We start from the raw sequence: 15,400 nt of genomic DNA on the forward strand, positions 1-15,400 counted from the left end.
CAAATTATTTGTTGAAGATAATTTGTAAGTCAGCGATTACAAAGGGCACCGCTCGTTTTGGTCATGCTTGGCTTCATTCTATGGATCAGTTCCAGAAGGAGCGGGTAATTACCAGTCCAACCAGCCCTGTTTAGGGGGGTCTCATTCCAAAGCTCTCTGTCCAACAGTTCACAGTTCAAAACCCCCAGGTTGGGGGAGGAGGGACACAATAAACCTTATTCCTTAAATTTCACAAAGATGGAAAACTTGCTGGGCACTGGTGGCCCACACCTATAATCCTATACCAGGAGGCAGAGATCAGGAGGATCATGGCTTGAAGCCACCCCAAGCAAATAGTTTGTGAGACCTTATCTCGAAAACCCCCATCACAAAAAAAGGGCTGGTGGAGTGGCTTAAAGTTCAGGCCCTGAGTTCAAGCCCCAGTACCACACATACATACACACAAAAATTAAACTCTTCATTGTTCTGAAAAAAATATGGAAGGAGTGAAGGAATTATAAAGGCTTAAGTAATGATTTTAATGACTTAATTTTTTCTCTTAAAATATTATTTATGATGGTCTAGTTCACTGTTTTTTTTTTTTTTTCCAGAATAGCCGTACTTTGAGTGTGATAGTAAGTTTGGCTGTCAAATTTGCCATAGTGTCAGTGTTTGGCCTCGTTTATCTTTACACAGGCGAGCTGTATCCAACCATTATAAGGTGAGGATTAATATTTTCCTATTGCTTTTGGCTTGCAATTTGTTATATTTGGCCTTTAAATATAAATGCTTGCTGTCCATAGAAGTTACCTGAAACTCAGATGTGGGAAAATTATACGATGATCCTAGCTCTGAATCTGATGTGCCATCTGTACCTCACTGGCAGGGACATTAAAGACATTACTTTGAAATAACACATTTATCCTAATACTATTTTAAATGGTGTCTCACACAGGACCCAAGGCTGATGTTCTCAGGATGCCTTCCTCAATGTTCTGATGCCAATTACATGTGCTTGCTAGGACTGCTATGACAAAACACCACAGACTGGGGGCCATAAGAAGTAACAATGTATTTTTTTACAGTTCTGAAGCTAAAAGTTCCAGATCAAAGTGTCAACAGGTTTGGTTTCTGGAGACCTCTCTCCTTCGTGTCCTTCCCTTGTGCACTCCAGGGGTCTCTCTGTCTTCTTTTTATTTTTTATTACTTAAATGCACATGCATTTAATATTTAAGTATTATTTAAGTAATATGTAAGTATTGTTAGTATAGCTATGCTTTTTAAAAATACTGTAACTTTCCCTCTTCTTGTACAAACACCAGTCCTATTGGATCAGGGCCCTTTCTAGCAGCATCATTTGAATTTAATCGTCTCTTTAAAGACTTCTCTCATGTGCGTTCCATTCTAAGATACTGGGGGGTAGTGAATTCAACACCTGCAATTTCTTTTTATAGGATGGAATTTGAACTTAGGGCTTCATGCTTCAAAGCAGGCGCTATACCACTTGAGCCACACCTCCAGCTCTTCTTGCTGTAGTTATTTTTTCAGATAAGGTCTCATACTTTTTGCCTGGATCAGTTTCAGTCTGTGATCCTCCTACCTATGCATGTAGTTGGGATTACAAGCATACACTACCACATCTGGCTTATTAACAGCTTTTTCAAACACTGTTTATTGGAAAGTCCTTTACGTAGTGAAGAAAAGAACAGAGGCACTTTGGTTGCTCTGTTGGGGAATCTGGAATTTCCTTCTCTCTCCACCTTCTTGTTCTGCAGGACTGCAGCATAACGCCCAAGCCCCAACACAGCTCTCTTTGAAAACTGAGTTCTTACTGCAGCCCTTCATGTCTGGACAAGACAACTGAGGCCTGGGAGATCAAGCACCTTGTGCTAGAAACAGAACTGTGACCCAGGGTTGACAGGAAGGGATCCTTTCTCCAACACTTCATCCAACTTTTTGGTTCTCTTTTGGCCAAATGATCTTGGGTTTTAAAGCTTAAAGGGTGCTTAGTGTTACACTAGTGCCATGAGAGGTTTGGGCCCCAGATTTCCCTCAGTAAAGTTCTGCAATGGTTTCCTACTGACAGACCCACCCCAAATCCTCCAAGCCATCTTTTCCTACTGCCTACTTACTCCAAGGAAGTTTTTATTTTCTAAGGGAAATTTTTTTGTTAGTGAGGCTGGATAATGTCTTACCCTATGAAAGAGGCAGTCTTAATAACAATAAACAAATAAATCAGAACCTGGTATTAGGCTTTTTGTACAGGAAATTGTTTTTGAAATTTCTAAGTGCTTACCTAGTGGTGTGTCCCTTTTTTAGGGGTCTGTTATTTGCTATGTGTTACAAGTGTGAAAGGCAAGTGACTTCTGTAGCGATAAGGGCACATAATGGCAGCCCATAGGTGTTCCTTCTTGGCTCCACAAGCAAGAGGGCTGTAGGACCTCGAAACCCATCCATCAAGAGAAGAACGTAAGTCCGCACATCTACCTGGGCAGGGAGACCCCCTGCCTGTGAGGATGTGTACGTACACTTGTGCTGGCTGTAGATAGATGTCTAGGTGGCCAGCTGGCTAGACAGATAGAGTAGGTAGACAGATTTAAATCTAAGAAAAAAGACTCAGATTACTGTGTGACCAGGGATATAGAACAGGAGAAGAATAACTCCCCACACAAGTGTCAGCTAGCTCGGTTGTCAGAAGGTAAAAGTGGGTTTTTCGTTTCTCCCTATTTCTTCTGCAGGCCCCCCTCAAATAATAAATAATAATAAGTAATAAATAATAATAAATAAACGTTATTCATCCCAACATCTCTGTTGAGGCTGCTGTTGTGGCCTCCAGTTTATACACTGTGGAGCTGAGATTCAAATAAGATTAGGTTCTTGACCTAGGCTCATGGCTAGTCAGTGACTGATTAGAACTCAGACCCACATGTTCGGACCCTTCCGATCACTCAATGAAAGCATGCAAGAATTTTCCTGGGAGATTGTGCTGAACATTTGCAAGGGATGAATCCCAGGAGCACAGCTGTAGGAGTGGAGTAGACAGCTTTTAGGGTAAGGGCCTTTGGATTCCTTTCAGATCTTTCCATGATAGTAGCAGCCCTGTGCAGAGGCACGGTAGCAGACAGGCAGAATAACACAGTGATTTCCAGCTCTTAAAGGGTGACGGGAGAAACTAGGGCAACACAACAGAGTGGGAAGTGTATTTGCCAACTCAGGCCGTCACTGGGTTCTCCTGTGGCTCTGTAGGGAGGAGAGCGCTCTGTGAATCAGAGCAAATGGCTCTGCCATGGCCCGTGGCTCCTTCTGGCCTCTCTTGTGTGGATTTCTGCCCAGCCAGGAGAAGGGGCATGCTTCCCGTTTCAAGTTCAGGTTGGATAAGATATACCAATGCAACACATAGGTATTGACTGATGTGTGATGTGCGCAAAGATAGCGTAGCCAAAACATGTCAGTGTGCATCATCATTACAGAACGGCATTTTAAAATTATTTTATTAGCATAGAATACTTGTACAGGAGGACACATTGTGACATTTACATATGTGCTTTCAATGTAGCTCAGTCACATTTATCCCCTCCATTGTCCTCCCTCCTCCTTCCTTCCCCCCTTTTTAGAAAATTTCAAGTTTCGTTCTTCTACGTTCATATATGGATACAAATATATCCACCATATTCACCCTCATTCCCCCTTTCCTTATGCCCACCCCTCCCACTGGGACACCCCCTGGAAAAGATTTATGTTTCCCTTCTGCCCTTCATTTTTTAAAATCAAGTGTATATTGATAGTCCAAGGGGGCTTTGCCTTGGTACTTCTGGTCTGTATATTATCAAATTACCTCCTGTTACTTACTTGTTCACTTTCCCATGCTCCCCTCATATTCTTCTGAGAAAGAAATCCCACCTAAGCAAAGTCTTGTATGCAATATTAGTGTGTTCAGAAATCCATAGAATTTGTCAAAGCTTCTCTGCATTAACTAGTCATATGTTGTACTTTTTTGAGTAAATGTATCTACAGCTGTAAACCAATAACCAAGGTGGTCTTAAAAATACCATCATATCTGACAGACATAGGTAATAACTCTATGAACAGAACTCCAATAATAACTTACAGTATTATACATTATATTACATTATTATTAGATTCATATATATAGATGGGTTGTTTCAATATTTTTTCATTCTCTAACATTTTCTTTACCTCTTCCACCTCCCATAGTTCCCCTTAGACAGACTCACTAGTACAATTTTGTTCTTTCTCTCTCACTATATGCATATATATATAGTGTATACATAGTATACAGTGTATATATCTCTATATAATCGTATATGTATCCATATATACATTTAACTTATAAGTCTAGCTTCCACATATGAGTGAAAACATGTGACCTTTGACTTTTTTGAGCTTGACTGGCTTTGCTTAACATGAAGTTTACCTACAAACAACATAATTTTGTTCTTCTTCATGACCGAATAAAACTCTATTGTATATACATATCACATTTTCTTGATCCATTCATCACTTGTGGGCATCTGGGCTGTTTCCATAGCTTGGCTACTGTAAATAGTGCTGCAATAAACATGGTGTGCAGGTGCCCCTACAACATCCTGGAGCACATTCTTTTGGATATATGCCCAGGAGTGGTATTGCTGGATCATATGGTAGTTCTAGTTTTAGTTTTCTGGGGAACCTCCGTCCATATTGCTTTCCATAGTGGTTGCACTAATTTACATTCCCACCAATAGTGTAGAAGTGTTGCTTTTCCCCCCACATCCTTGCCAGCATTTGTTGTTTGTATTTTTTCTATTTTTCCTTTTTTTTTTTTTTCCGGTGCTGAGGACCAAACTCAGGGCCTTGCACTTGCTGGGCAAGCGCTCTTCCACTGAGCTAAATCCCCAACACCTGTATTTTTTGATGATAGACATTTTGGGGCAAGGTGGAATCTCAGTGCAGTTTTGATTTGCATTTCTTTTATGGGCAAGGATGTCGAGCATTTCTTCATATGTTTATTGACCATTTGTACCTCTCTTTTGAGAATTGTCTGTTCAGTTCATTTACCCACTTATTCAGTGAGTTGTTGGTTCTTTGAGAGGTTAGTTTTTTGAATTCCCTGTATATTCTGGTTATTAATCCCTTGTCAGATGTATAGCTGGCAAAGATTTTCTTCCATCCTGTAGGCTGTCTCTTCAGTCTAGTGACTGTTTCCTTTGCTGTGCAGAAGCTTTATCAATTTTATGCAGTCTCATTTGTCAATCCTTTCTCTTAATTGCTGAGCTATTGGAGTTCCATTCATAGAGTTATTACCTATGCCTGTCAGATATGATGGTATTTTTCAGACCAATTTGGTTATTGGTTTATAGCTGTAGATACATTTACTCAAAAAAGTACAACATATGACTAGTTAATGCAGAGAAGCTCTAACAAATTCTATGGATTTCTGAACATACTAATATTGCATGTAAGACTTATGTGAGATTTCTTTCTCAGAAGAATGTCGTGAATTTTATCAGTTACTTATAAATGTGTCTGACCCAGAAGAGGTGAAGCACCATTGATTTAAGTTGCACATTCAAAGCAGTCTTTCCCGGAGTGGGGATGGGGCTCAGTGATAGAGCACTTGCCTAGCATGCCTGAGGTGCTGGTTTCCATCCCCAGCACTGGGTCAGGGTGGGAGGCTGTGGAAATGTGGGCGTGTGTAGGGATGGAGTGGGGAAGTAATCTTTCTCTACTAACAGACATATTAGAAGTTTTTGGCAGGGCTAGGGGTTGAACTCAGGGCTTCATGATTGCTACGCAGGTGCTCTACCGCTTGAGCCACACCTCCAGCCCAAGAGATACAAGAAGTTTTCTTCAAGTAACCTTTAAAGAAAAGTACATTAAGATATTGCTTAACTTTTAAAAATTGAAATAGAACAGTCCACAAACAGACAAATATTTTGTTCTCCCCCAAATTCCCGCTTCCTACCCTAAACAAATTCCTATTCTAGAAAGTCCATCATCTTAGCCTCACTATTAAGCTGGGTTGGTATACATATGGGCCTTGTTTACTAGTGGATCAAGAAAATGTTTTGCCATTTTTTCTTTTGTCTTGAATTTATCTGCATGCTTATGTACACCATTTCACAGAATATAGGTGTTACTCACGGGTGGCTGTTGAAGCATCGGAGTTATTTCTGAGCTTAAGTTCTATTCTGGGTCCTCACTCTGGGAGGGTAGAGCAGGAGCGACACCCTTTACCTCGTTTGTGCTTTGCTCCCATCTTAATTCTCCTGGTGCTTGCAGGTTGACAGCTGTGGGAAGTGGCAACGTGGTGTCCCCTGTGGCCAGCATCATCATCCCCTTCTCCATGGAGCTCACCCAAATATGGGTCTTCCTACCACAGGTCTTCATTACTTTATAGAAACTTATTGGGATAGCAGAGGGGCAGAGGAACCAGTTGCCTTCTGTATTTTTATTTTTTGCAAGCCAATTTATCCTTTAGTAATAGAGGGTTTTAGAAACACCATGAGTAGCTCGCTAATTGGTAAGTAGGGTGATGGTAGCTGTGTTATTATTTGGTGACTGCCTTTCAGCACTGCTGAGCTGTTATTCGTTATCACTCTGCTTGCCAGAAGAGGGCTCTCTCTACCCTCAGCCTGAAGCCAGCTCTGCAGCAGAGAGCTCTGCTCTCAGTCCCCTCTCAGGCCCAGTCCTTGTGTCTGTATTCCTGCTGTGAACCTGCTGCTCCAGGAAAATTCTGGAGGCTGCCTGCTTCCTGGAAGATTCTGTTGTACCTGCTGGAGAAGTTGAGGAATCTGGTTTTTTCCATTGATTTGGAACCTGAGGGGCTCTTGGTGGGCAAGGCTTCCCTCTGAGTCCTTCTGGCTCTGGTCATGGGAGCTACTGGCCTGGTTTTAGATGAAGAGAGCAGTCATCCTTGGTTTGCACAGTGTTTCACATGGGGACTGAGAGTTGGGAAGACAGAACACTATTACACCTGACACTTGGTCTAGGGTAACTCTTCTGGTCCTGAGGCAGATGAGAGCTGGAGAGGGCAGAGGGTGGCACATGGTGCCAGCATTCCTAGCAGTGACTTAGGGGGACCCCCCTCCTGCTGGCCTTCCCCTCCTCTCTAAGCTCTCCCTCCCAAGTTTCTTTGCAGTTGCTCCCTCTAGACTGTTCCTTCTTGGTCTTCCTCAGTTCCCCCTTTTTCTGATGACCAATTAAACTGACTCATTTTCTAAGATTCCACCCTGATTCTCCTCTGCTCTCCTGCAAGGTCGACCTCTCCTAAATTCTCACTCTTTTCTGTGCTGCGGAGGTAGCTGCACACTAACCTTGTGGCTATTCTAATGTCTTAGAATAAATCCAGGGTTCTCACGGTGGCACTGGTCAGTGATTTAAATTCTCTCCTCCTCCCTCCTTTCTTCCACTTTTTTTTGGTTTTGGCAGCATTGGGGTTTGAGCTCAGGGCCTCATGCTTGCTAGGCAGGTGATCTTACTGCTTGAGCCACTCTGCCAGCCCTCTCTTTCACTTCTGATCAAGGGTAAGTCAAAGAACACAAGCACAACACTTGAATGTTGGCTTTTTATTGACCCTCTCCTCCTCATCTTCTCCCAAGCCATTAATCATCAAATCCTTACATTCTCCATAAAAAACACCCCTGCTTACTACAGTTCAGGTCCTCATCACCTCCTGCCCTGTTCTCTCCTGACTCTCCTCCTTCTCTTCCATCCCTCCACTCCACCAGAATAGCACAGAAGTGACCCCCACCTCCATCCTACCTCTGTCATCTTCAGAATAAAAACCCAGATTCAGCCTATAATTTCCATATTACCACCTGCCTGTCTTCTGTTGTGTTTCTTCACACAGCTTCCACTTCTGTCACACTCCCCTCCCATTGCAGGCCTTCCCACCTGCTCCCTGTGTCAGCTACCACACACTCCCCACCCACACCTCTGCCTAAACAGCCCCTTCAAAGGGAATGCTCCTCTCTTACCTCCCCTGCTAAACTGCAAGGCAGCCTTTCAACTGTCATATTTCTAGAAAGGCCGCACAAGGCCCTATGAGCCAACCTCTTCTATACTCAGTCTGCACAGTACTCCATATGCTTCCATGGTGTGTCCTTCTCTCCAGCTACACTATTGAGTTCTTGCTTGTGGAGCATTCTGTAGCCCCTGGGGCCAGCAAAGCATTTCCTTCATCTTGTGCTCTACCTACACTGAAATTTCCTTTATATTTTAAATCAATTAGTTTGGCTTTTTAAATTAGCTTTGTCCTAAGCAGCAGTACTAGTGAAATTGAGAGTGTGATAACAGTAATGTTTTCGTAAAATACACTCACATAATGTCACAAGGAAGAAAACAAGGTTCTTGGTCCGACTGGGGTCACCTTGGCTCCACAAGTGGTATGCAGATTGCTCTTTGGAATCAGTGGCCTAGCAGAGCACCTTCTGCTCTGCCCAGTAGCCGTGCTCAGTAAGTCTGCTTCATTGTGGTGTCAGGACCATCCTCTCTCTCAGCTGACTCGGAGGCGGAGAAAAATTACTAGCCTCTGTAGTTCGTTTTTCCTGCTACTTGCCTATCTTAGTAGTTGCTCTTGGTGGCTACAAAGAAGATGCAGAAGGTTTAGACTTAATCACCTCTAGGCTCTGACTGGTTATGGAAAGTGGAAAGTATGTCAAAGTGAAGAGGAAGATAGCCTTGAAATAGGGTTGTAAAACATGGTAAACTGTCAATTAAAAGCTGTAACCTCAGACAGAGCTGTGAGGAATTGCCCATTAGAGCCAAGCAAAAGTTCAGGACCGAGATGAAAGGCACCATGCAGAGATAAGCACCCATTCCTGCCTTCCTTTGTCTCCACTTGTAAATAAACTTTCCAAAGCAGGCCTCCCCTGCTGTTCTTATCTAAACAACACTAGGTCCCTAGCTCCCTACCAGCCCAATTAACCTAAACAATCTAACTCACTGGTTAGGACACCATGACCTGAGCACATCTTTGTAACCTGATGCCCTACACTACCTTTTAAATATCTTGTGAATCCTTTGTTCAGGGCTCAGACACAGGTACACGTCTGGGCCCGCTGGCGTAAAATTAAAATCTGAGTTCTCCACTCCTTTGAGTGTCGCTTGGTTTCTCCTCTGACTATATTGCCACAACAAAAGTAGATGCTGAAAATCAGACAAAGCAAATAAAAGTGGTCATTCTTGCTGACAACTTCCCAGCCTGAGGAAATCCAGGATAGTTCTGCACCATGTTGGCCAAAACTGGTGTCCATCACGACAGTGGCAACCATATTGAATTGGGCACAGCATGTGGAAAATACTAGAGTATGCACCCTGGCTGTTATTGATCCAAGTGATTCCAATATCATTAGAAGCACACCAGGACAGATTGGAGAAAAGTAAACTATGTACATTTTTCTTAATAAGACTTTTCCAGGTCTGGGGATGGGACTCACTCAAGTGGTACAGTGTTTGCCTAGCAAGCACGAAGCCCTGTGTTCAATCCTCAGTACAACAACAGCAAGAAGAAGACTCACCAGAACTTTTTTTTTGTTTTGTTTTTTTCAAGGAAAGAAATAATATGGAATGTCTGGTCTATATAAAGAGGTGTTTGGGAAGAGTCTACCACCTTTTTTAGGGCTGGAAATTTCCAGAAGCATCTCTTTTGTGCTAGCACTTTATGTTCCTCATTTTTTTAAAAAAGAGATAAAAATAGCAAGTAGTTCTTTAAAGCAAGAAGCTGTAACAATTTAAAAAAGCCAAATCAAATTTAAAAGAAGCGTATCTGTAAGGGTCCATTAATGACTATAGAACTAAAAGGCATCATTTATTTTATTTAATAGACTCTTAAACAGCCTTAATTTTCAGTGTTTTGCAAAAATTAATTCTCATATAACGCAGATACTTTTGTTTTCCTTATTTACTCACGAGGAGACAGATGTACAGAAAATAATGGCTAGGCCATGGTCACTCACCTTAAAGGTGACAGAGCTGGGACTCTAGCCCAAATCCCATGTGTCTTTTATGGAAGGCGAACCAACAAATAAGCAAACAGTACTGAGGGAAGCAGGGCAGTCGGCTGTCTGCCTCCCTGCCCCCGAGTGCCCCAACCCTCTGCCCAAGACATCTTCTGCTACGGGGTCTTATGTATATTTGCAGAAATAATCTATGAACTTGCTTCCATGGGATGCACATATGTTGCTTGTTGCTTTTAATGAGCAAGAAAATAAGTGATAAATACATATTAATAAATGTTTGTGGGTATCACACTGCCCTGGAGAACCAGTATTTTCATTTTGAATGATAAAAACACTAATCTAGAAGGTTATATTTTCCTTTTTGAGAACAGGCCCATGAAAACCACTTGTTCTGATGCTTTTATTACCGACTATTACTTAATCTCAAAGAAGGTGGATGTCAAATTCATTTTTCTATGTTTATAGTCTTGTTTAGTAGAGATTTTTTTTAAGGGAGGAAAATTTTATTTAGCTCTCAGTTTCAGAGGTTCAGCCCACATTTGGCTGACCTCCTGAGCTTGGGCAGAGCAGGTGGAGGAACTGCTCATCTCATGGTGGACAGGGAAAGTAACAACAATGTTTTGAGTGCTGATTTTGAACTCACCACTCTGCTAGGTGCTGAGGAGCAGGGATGAAAAAAACAGCCTCTGTCCTGAGATAGCTGGTGTGGGGGGAAAGGCAGAAGAGCAAGAGCAAACATTACAAGCCCCAGACTTAGGGACTGAAAGAGGGCTGCCAACCTAGGCTAGGGTCAGAGGGGGTTTCCTGGAGGAGGGAGTTTTTTGTCTGTATCTGGGGACCAGTAAGAGTCAGCTGAGCAGAGAGAACAGAAAAGCAGAGGCTTGGAGGGGAAAAGGAATGTGGCTGGTTAGATGGGCGAGGATCATTAAGGAGATCAGGGTTGGAGAGGAGGTGAAGATGGCAAGAGAGGGCAGCAGCCAGAAAAGAGCAGGACAGGAACATGTCCCTCAGGTGAGGCAGTTGAGGATTTGTGCCCAGGATGAGCAAATTCTACAGAGTTGGGAGGGGTCAGGCTAAGAGGGGCAGGCCCAGCAGAGTTGGGAATGGGGACACAGGGAGAGCTGGGGATTGGGCAGGTGAGGAGGCTCTAGTACACGTCTTGTTTTCAAAGATGTAACTGCAGTAGTGATAGAACATTAAAAACAACTTGTTTATCGAGAGACGATAACAGTGACGATAGCTAGCATTTTTGGCCACTGACCATGGGCCAGGCACTGTTCTAAGCCTTAAGTACATTATGTAATTTCATCCCCTCACCAGTCCTTTGAGGCAGGTGCCAGTCTCATTTCTCTTTTACAGGTATGGAAACTGAGGAACGAAGACATTAAATAACTTGCTCACAGTCACACCGTACAGTTAGCAAGGGGCAAGAACCTAGGCAAAGTGGTTGCAGAGATTATAAGAGCTCAAGAACTTTTGCTTTCACTCGGGAAAGTAAAAGGCCATGAGTATGTGAGAAGCTGAGAGGTCTATGGGGCAGTGTTTGTTGGCGGGGGGAGCTCCAAGGATGAGGTGAAGGATCATGGGGTCTGGTCAGAGTGAAGGGATCCATTGGCCAGGAGGATGCTTGGGGTGTTTGGTTTGGGGTTTGTGGGGTGGGCAGTTGGCCAGGGTAGCAGGAATAGGGTGGAGTTTGAGGGTTATAGGCCTGTTTACTGCCTGCCATTCTTACTATCAAGCTAGGAAGAAAATCCAGTCCTATCTTAGATTTATTTGATCTTATTTTGCATTTAGACTTACTTGGTATTTTTCAGACCCTGGCATAGGGCTGGCTCTTCTGGGGTGTCTAGGTCAATGGATATGCCAGCCATGACTTGAGAACCAGGTGTCTTAAGAACACTGAAAAAAATCTCTTGGAATGTCACTTTAAATTTTGCTGTTGCTTCTAGGTAAAAGTTGTGTGTATTTCTGAGAATTAGGTTATAAGCATTCTGCAAAATGAAATAAGAAACTGCCTTTCCAGGTCTCATCTTGTATGGATGAGGGCTCATACCACTTCACAGTTGCACTATGTATTTTAAGATTTTCACTCTTGGAGATGTAAAAATACCATATTATGTAGGTTTATCAGAAAAATTGTTTCATGTTTTATGTGGTCTCTCCACCAAGTATTATTTTTGCAAAAGGAGTTTAAATTATGTAAGGGTGGGTCATATTTTGTACAGACTGTGTAAATATTTAGTTCTGAAAATCAGCCAACCTTTCCATAATGATTGACAGAGAAGTTATACAGACTTTAATTTGTAATCTGTCTTGCATTTTTAAATGTGAACACCTTGGTGGTAGGCTGAAAGGTTGTCTTTTCTGTGTTAAAATCTGTAAAGTAAAGAAATCATACTGACATTTTGTAGGTAACCAGATGTCCCTCCCTGTCACCAAGTAGTAATTTCTGTTGTCTTTGTTTTGTTTCCTCTAAATTCTGTAGGTTCTGGTTCATTGAGACATTTGTTTATTTGTTTAGTCATTCATATCCTATCATATATGAACAGCTAGTAGTGTACCAATTATTGGGGCAGGGCAGATTTGACTAGGACAGTCCCTGATGGTCAAGTCTAAACTGAGGGCTCAGTTGCTTGATTCCTGCAAAGACTGGGGTTTGGAAAGATGGCATAGGTTCTTTTTTCTCTGTGACTACAGCTCACAGGACAGAGCCTGCAGGCAGGAGCTGGCATTTATTGGATAGACGCTCCACAATGGTTCATAAAGAATGAATTAATGAGTGACCAGATTAAGCCTAGTTGATGAGTTAACAAACTCCCAATCCAACACCAGTAACCTGAGATCTCACCAAGGAGTAAACACAGTAATGTTTATATCAAACTCTGCAAAAGGTTCAGAAGTTACTATTTTCTGAGAGGTACATTTTTTTCTTGATATGTCACTTACTATTATTTTTTTAATTTCTTCTAGTCGTTAGTTGGAGTTCTGGCCTTTTTGAGTGGACTTCTGTCACTAACGCTTCCAGAAACCCGTGGGAAGCTGCTGGCAACTACTTGGAAAGATATGGTACCAGAAAACAATAGCAGTTCGAACAAATTGCTCCCCATAGCTAATAACATTAAACTGGAAAAACTGGAAGTGGTTGATCTGGAGGACTGTGGAGGGGCTGAACGTGCTGTCTAGCATCGTAAACACTCTTTGCATGAATGCCTTTGTGTCAGAGGAACAGTGATCTCATCTCCCACAGGTTATTGATGTGTCTTGCTAAAAAATTTTGTAAGAAAGTTTTAAACAATTATTTTGTAAAAGTGAACCAAATAAAAGCCAAGATGAGAGTTCTTATTTTTAAAAACTGCTGCAAAATATTTCCCCCACTTTGTCTGTGTCATTGATTCTCATCCTTCCCTGACCTATGCCACCATCCAGGTATATGGTACCATTCCTGATGGTACCAGTGTCCCCTGCCCTCCAAGCTGGAAAAGGGGCATGTAAGAGTGTTTCTTTTGACACTGCCCCTTGAAGATTCCATTTCTGATATTTTTTCCCCATTTATGAGAATCATAGCTCTAAAAACAAGTCTTATTCAGAAAAACCCTGTCATGTTTGTTTTTATAATTAAACCACAAGAAAGGAGAACTACAAAAAAGATGTCTTGTTTTACAGCACCCTAGCCAAGAAGGCTTGAAGGTGCAAATGACCCGTTCATGTTTGGTCCAGTGAAGGGAGACATACCTGCCAGGCACTAAGAGTGAGTTTTTGTCTGATATTTTTATTTTTTTCCAAATTTGCTAAATTGCCCCTGTGAAGTCTCTTTTTGAGTACAGAGAAGCTATAATGTTTTAGTGCATTATAAACTTTTCCAGTTAGCAGATCATCTGGGACACTGACTTTACGTTCCATCTGGATTTGTTGCTAATGGAAAAAAACTGTAAATATTAGTTCCTTTTTAAAAATAGTTTCCTGGAGATTTTACTCTTTTTCACCAAGTGTTGTTTTCCCAACTTCACTTAACACCATAGTCTTCTAAAACTAGTTTAACAACCAAGATGACCCACTACTGATGAATGGACTAAGTAAATGTGGTATTTATATACAATGGAATTTTAATCACAAACAAGAATGAAATTTTGTCATTCACAAAAATGGATGGAACTAGAGAACATCATCTTAAATGAAGTTAGCCAGGCTCAGAAGGCCAAAAATCTCATGTTTTCATGGGTATCATAGACCTAAAACAAATGCAGCAATATTATTGGACATGGGTCACACACCAAGGGGAGACCATGCATGGGAGGGATAGGGAAAGGGATAGAAACCTAAAACTTGAATGTGGTTGAATAGCTTTTGGCTATTGTCTGATGTCTAATTATTTCATGTCACATGTTATTTCATTGGCTGTTTTAACCTCTGGGGCGAGGTGACCCTCCTCTGGTCTCCAGGTAACATTCCTGGTTTTCCTTTGTTTCACTGTAGTGCTCATAATCTCCCTTCCCCCTCCCTGCCTTCCTGCCACATTCCCCCCTTTGATACTCAGACCCACTTCTGGGGCAAAGACCTTCATCTTGATAAAGACCACTGTACCTGCGGATTAGGAAGGGTAATATCAGCCATGCTCTTTTTTTTTTTTTATTTTTATTTTATTCATATGTGTGTACAATGTTTGGGTCATTTCTCCCCCTTCCTCCCGCCCCCTCCCTCACCCCCCCGCCCCCTCCCTCGCCCCCCCCGCCCCTCTCTCACCCCCTTACCCCTTCCCTCACCCCCCACCCCCTCCCTCTCCCCCCACCTCAATACCCAGCAGAAACTATTTTGCCCTTATCTCTAATTTTGTTGAAGAGAGAGTATAAGCAGTAATAGGAAGGACCAAGGGTTTTTGCTAGTTGAGATAAGGATAGCTATACAGGGAGTTGACTCACATTGCTTTCCTGTGTATGTGTGTTATCTTCTAAATTAATTCTTTTCGAACTAACCTTTTCTCTAGTTCCTGGCCCCTTCTTTTATTGGCCTCTGTTGCTTTAAAATTTCTCATGTGTAGCTTTTAAATTATTTTTAATCTCTTAGCCATTAATGTACCACCTCATCCACAAAGGCCAGCCCATTGTCTGATTCAATAAACACAGGTTTTCTGAATCGAGTGATGATTTTCTTTAACAGGCACCTGGTCTTTCTCAGTCTGAGTGGGGAAGTCTTATCCATCTTGAGAAGGTGCAAACACTAGCAAATATCAGGGATTGTTTCTGGCATTCAGACTGCACCTTTCCCATACTGTCTTACTTATGCTGGAGAGCTTGGGGACGTAACAATGCTGGGCCAAGGTGGTCTTGAGAGCTGTTTGTCCTGAGTGAATTCCTTCATGGAACTGTTTGACAAATGTGGGAGCCAGTGACTCAGGTATGGCAATGTGGCCATCAGTAAACTTCCACCATCTGCCCAGTAGAAAATTTTCTCCTTCAGTCTCA

General features: G+C 42.2%; 1 protein-coding gene across 1 annotated transcript in view; it reads left to right on the forward strand.

The window, feature by feature from the left end:
* The window catches only part of Slc22a16 (solute carrier family 22 member 16), a 40,909-nt gene extending 27,740 nt beyond the window's left edge, over positions 1 to 13,169 (forward strand). The window contains 3 exon segments of the mRNA XM_020176934.2: positions 591 to 700; positions 6,262 to 6,361; positions 12,912 to 13,169. Coding sequence (XP_020032523.2) covers positions 591 to 700; positions 6,262 to 6,361; positions 12,912 to 13,124 — 423 coding nt within the window. The 3' untranslated portion in view covers positions 13,125 to 13,169.
* Positions 13,170 to 15,400: the final 2,231 nt, after the last annotated feature.

This window comes from Castor canadensis, chromosome 1, assembly GCF_047511655.1.
Source record: "Castor canadensis chromosome 1, mCasCan1.hap1v2, whole genome shotgun sequence".
NCBI classification, from domain to species: domain Eukaryota; kingdom Metazoa; phylum Chordata; class Mammalia; order Rodentia; family Castoridae; genus Castor; species Castor canadensis.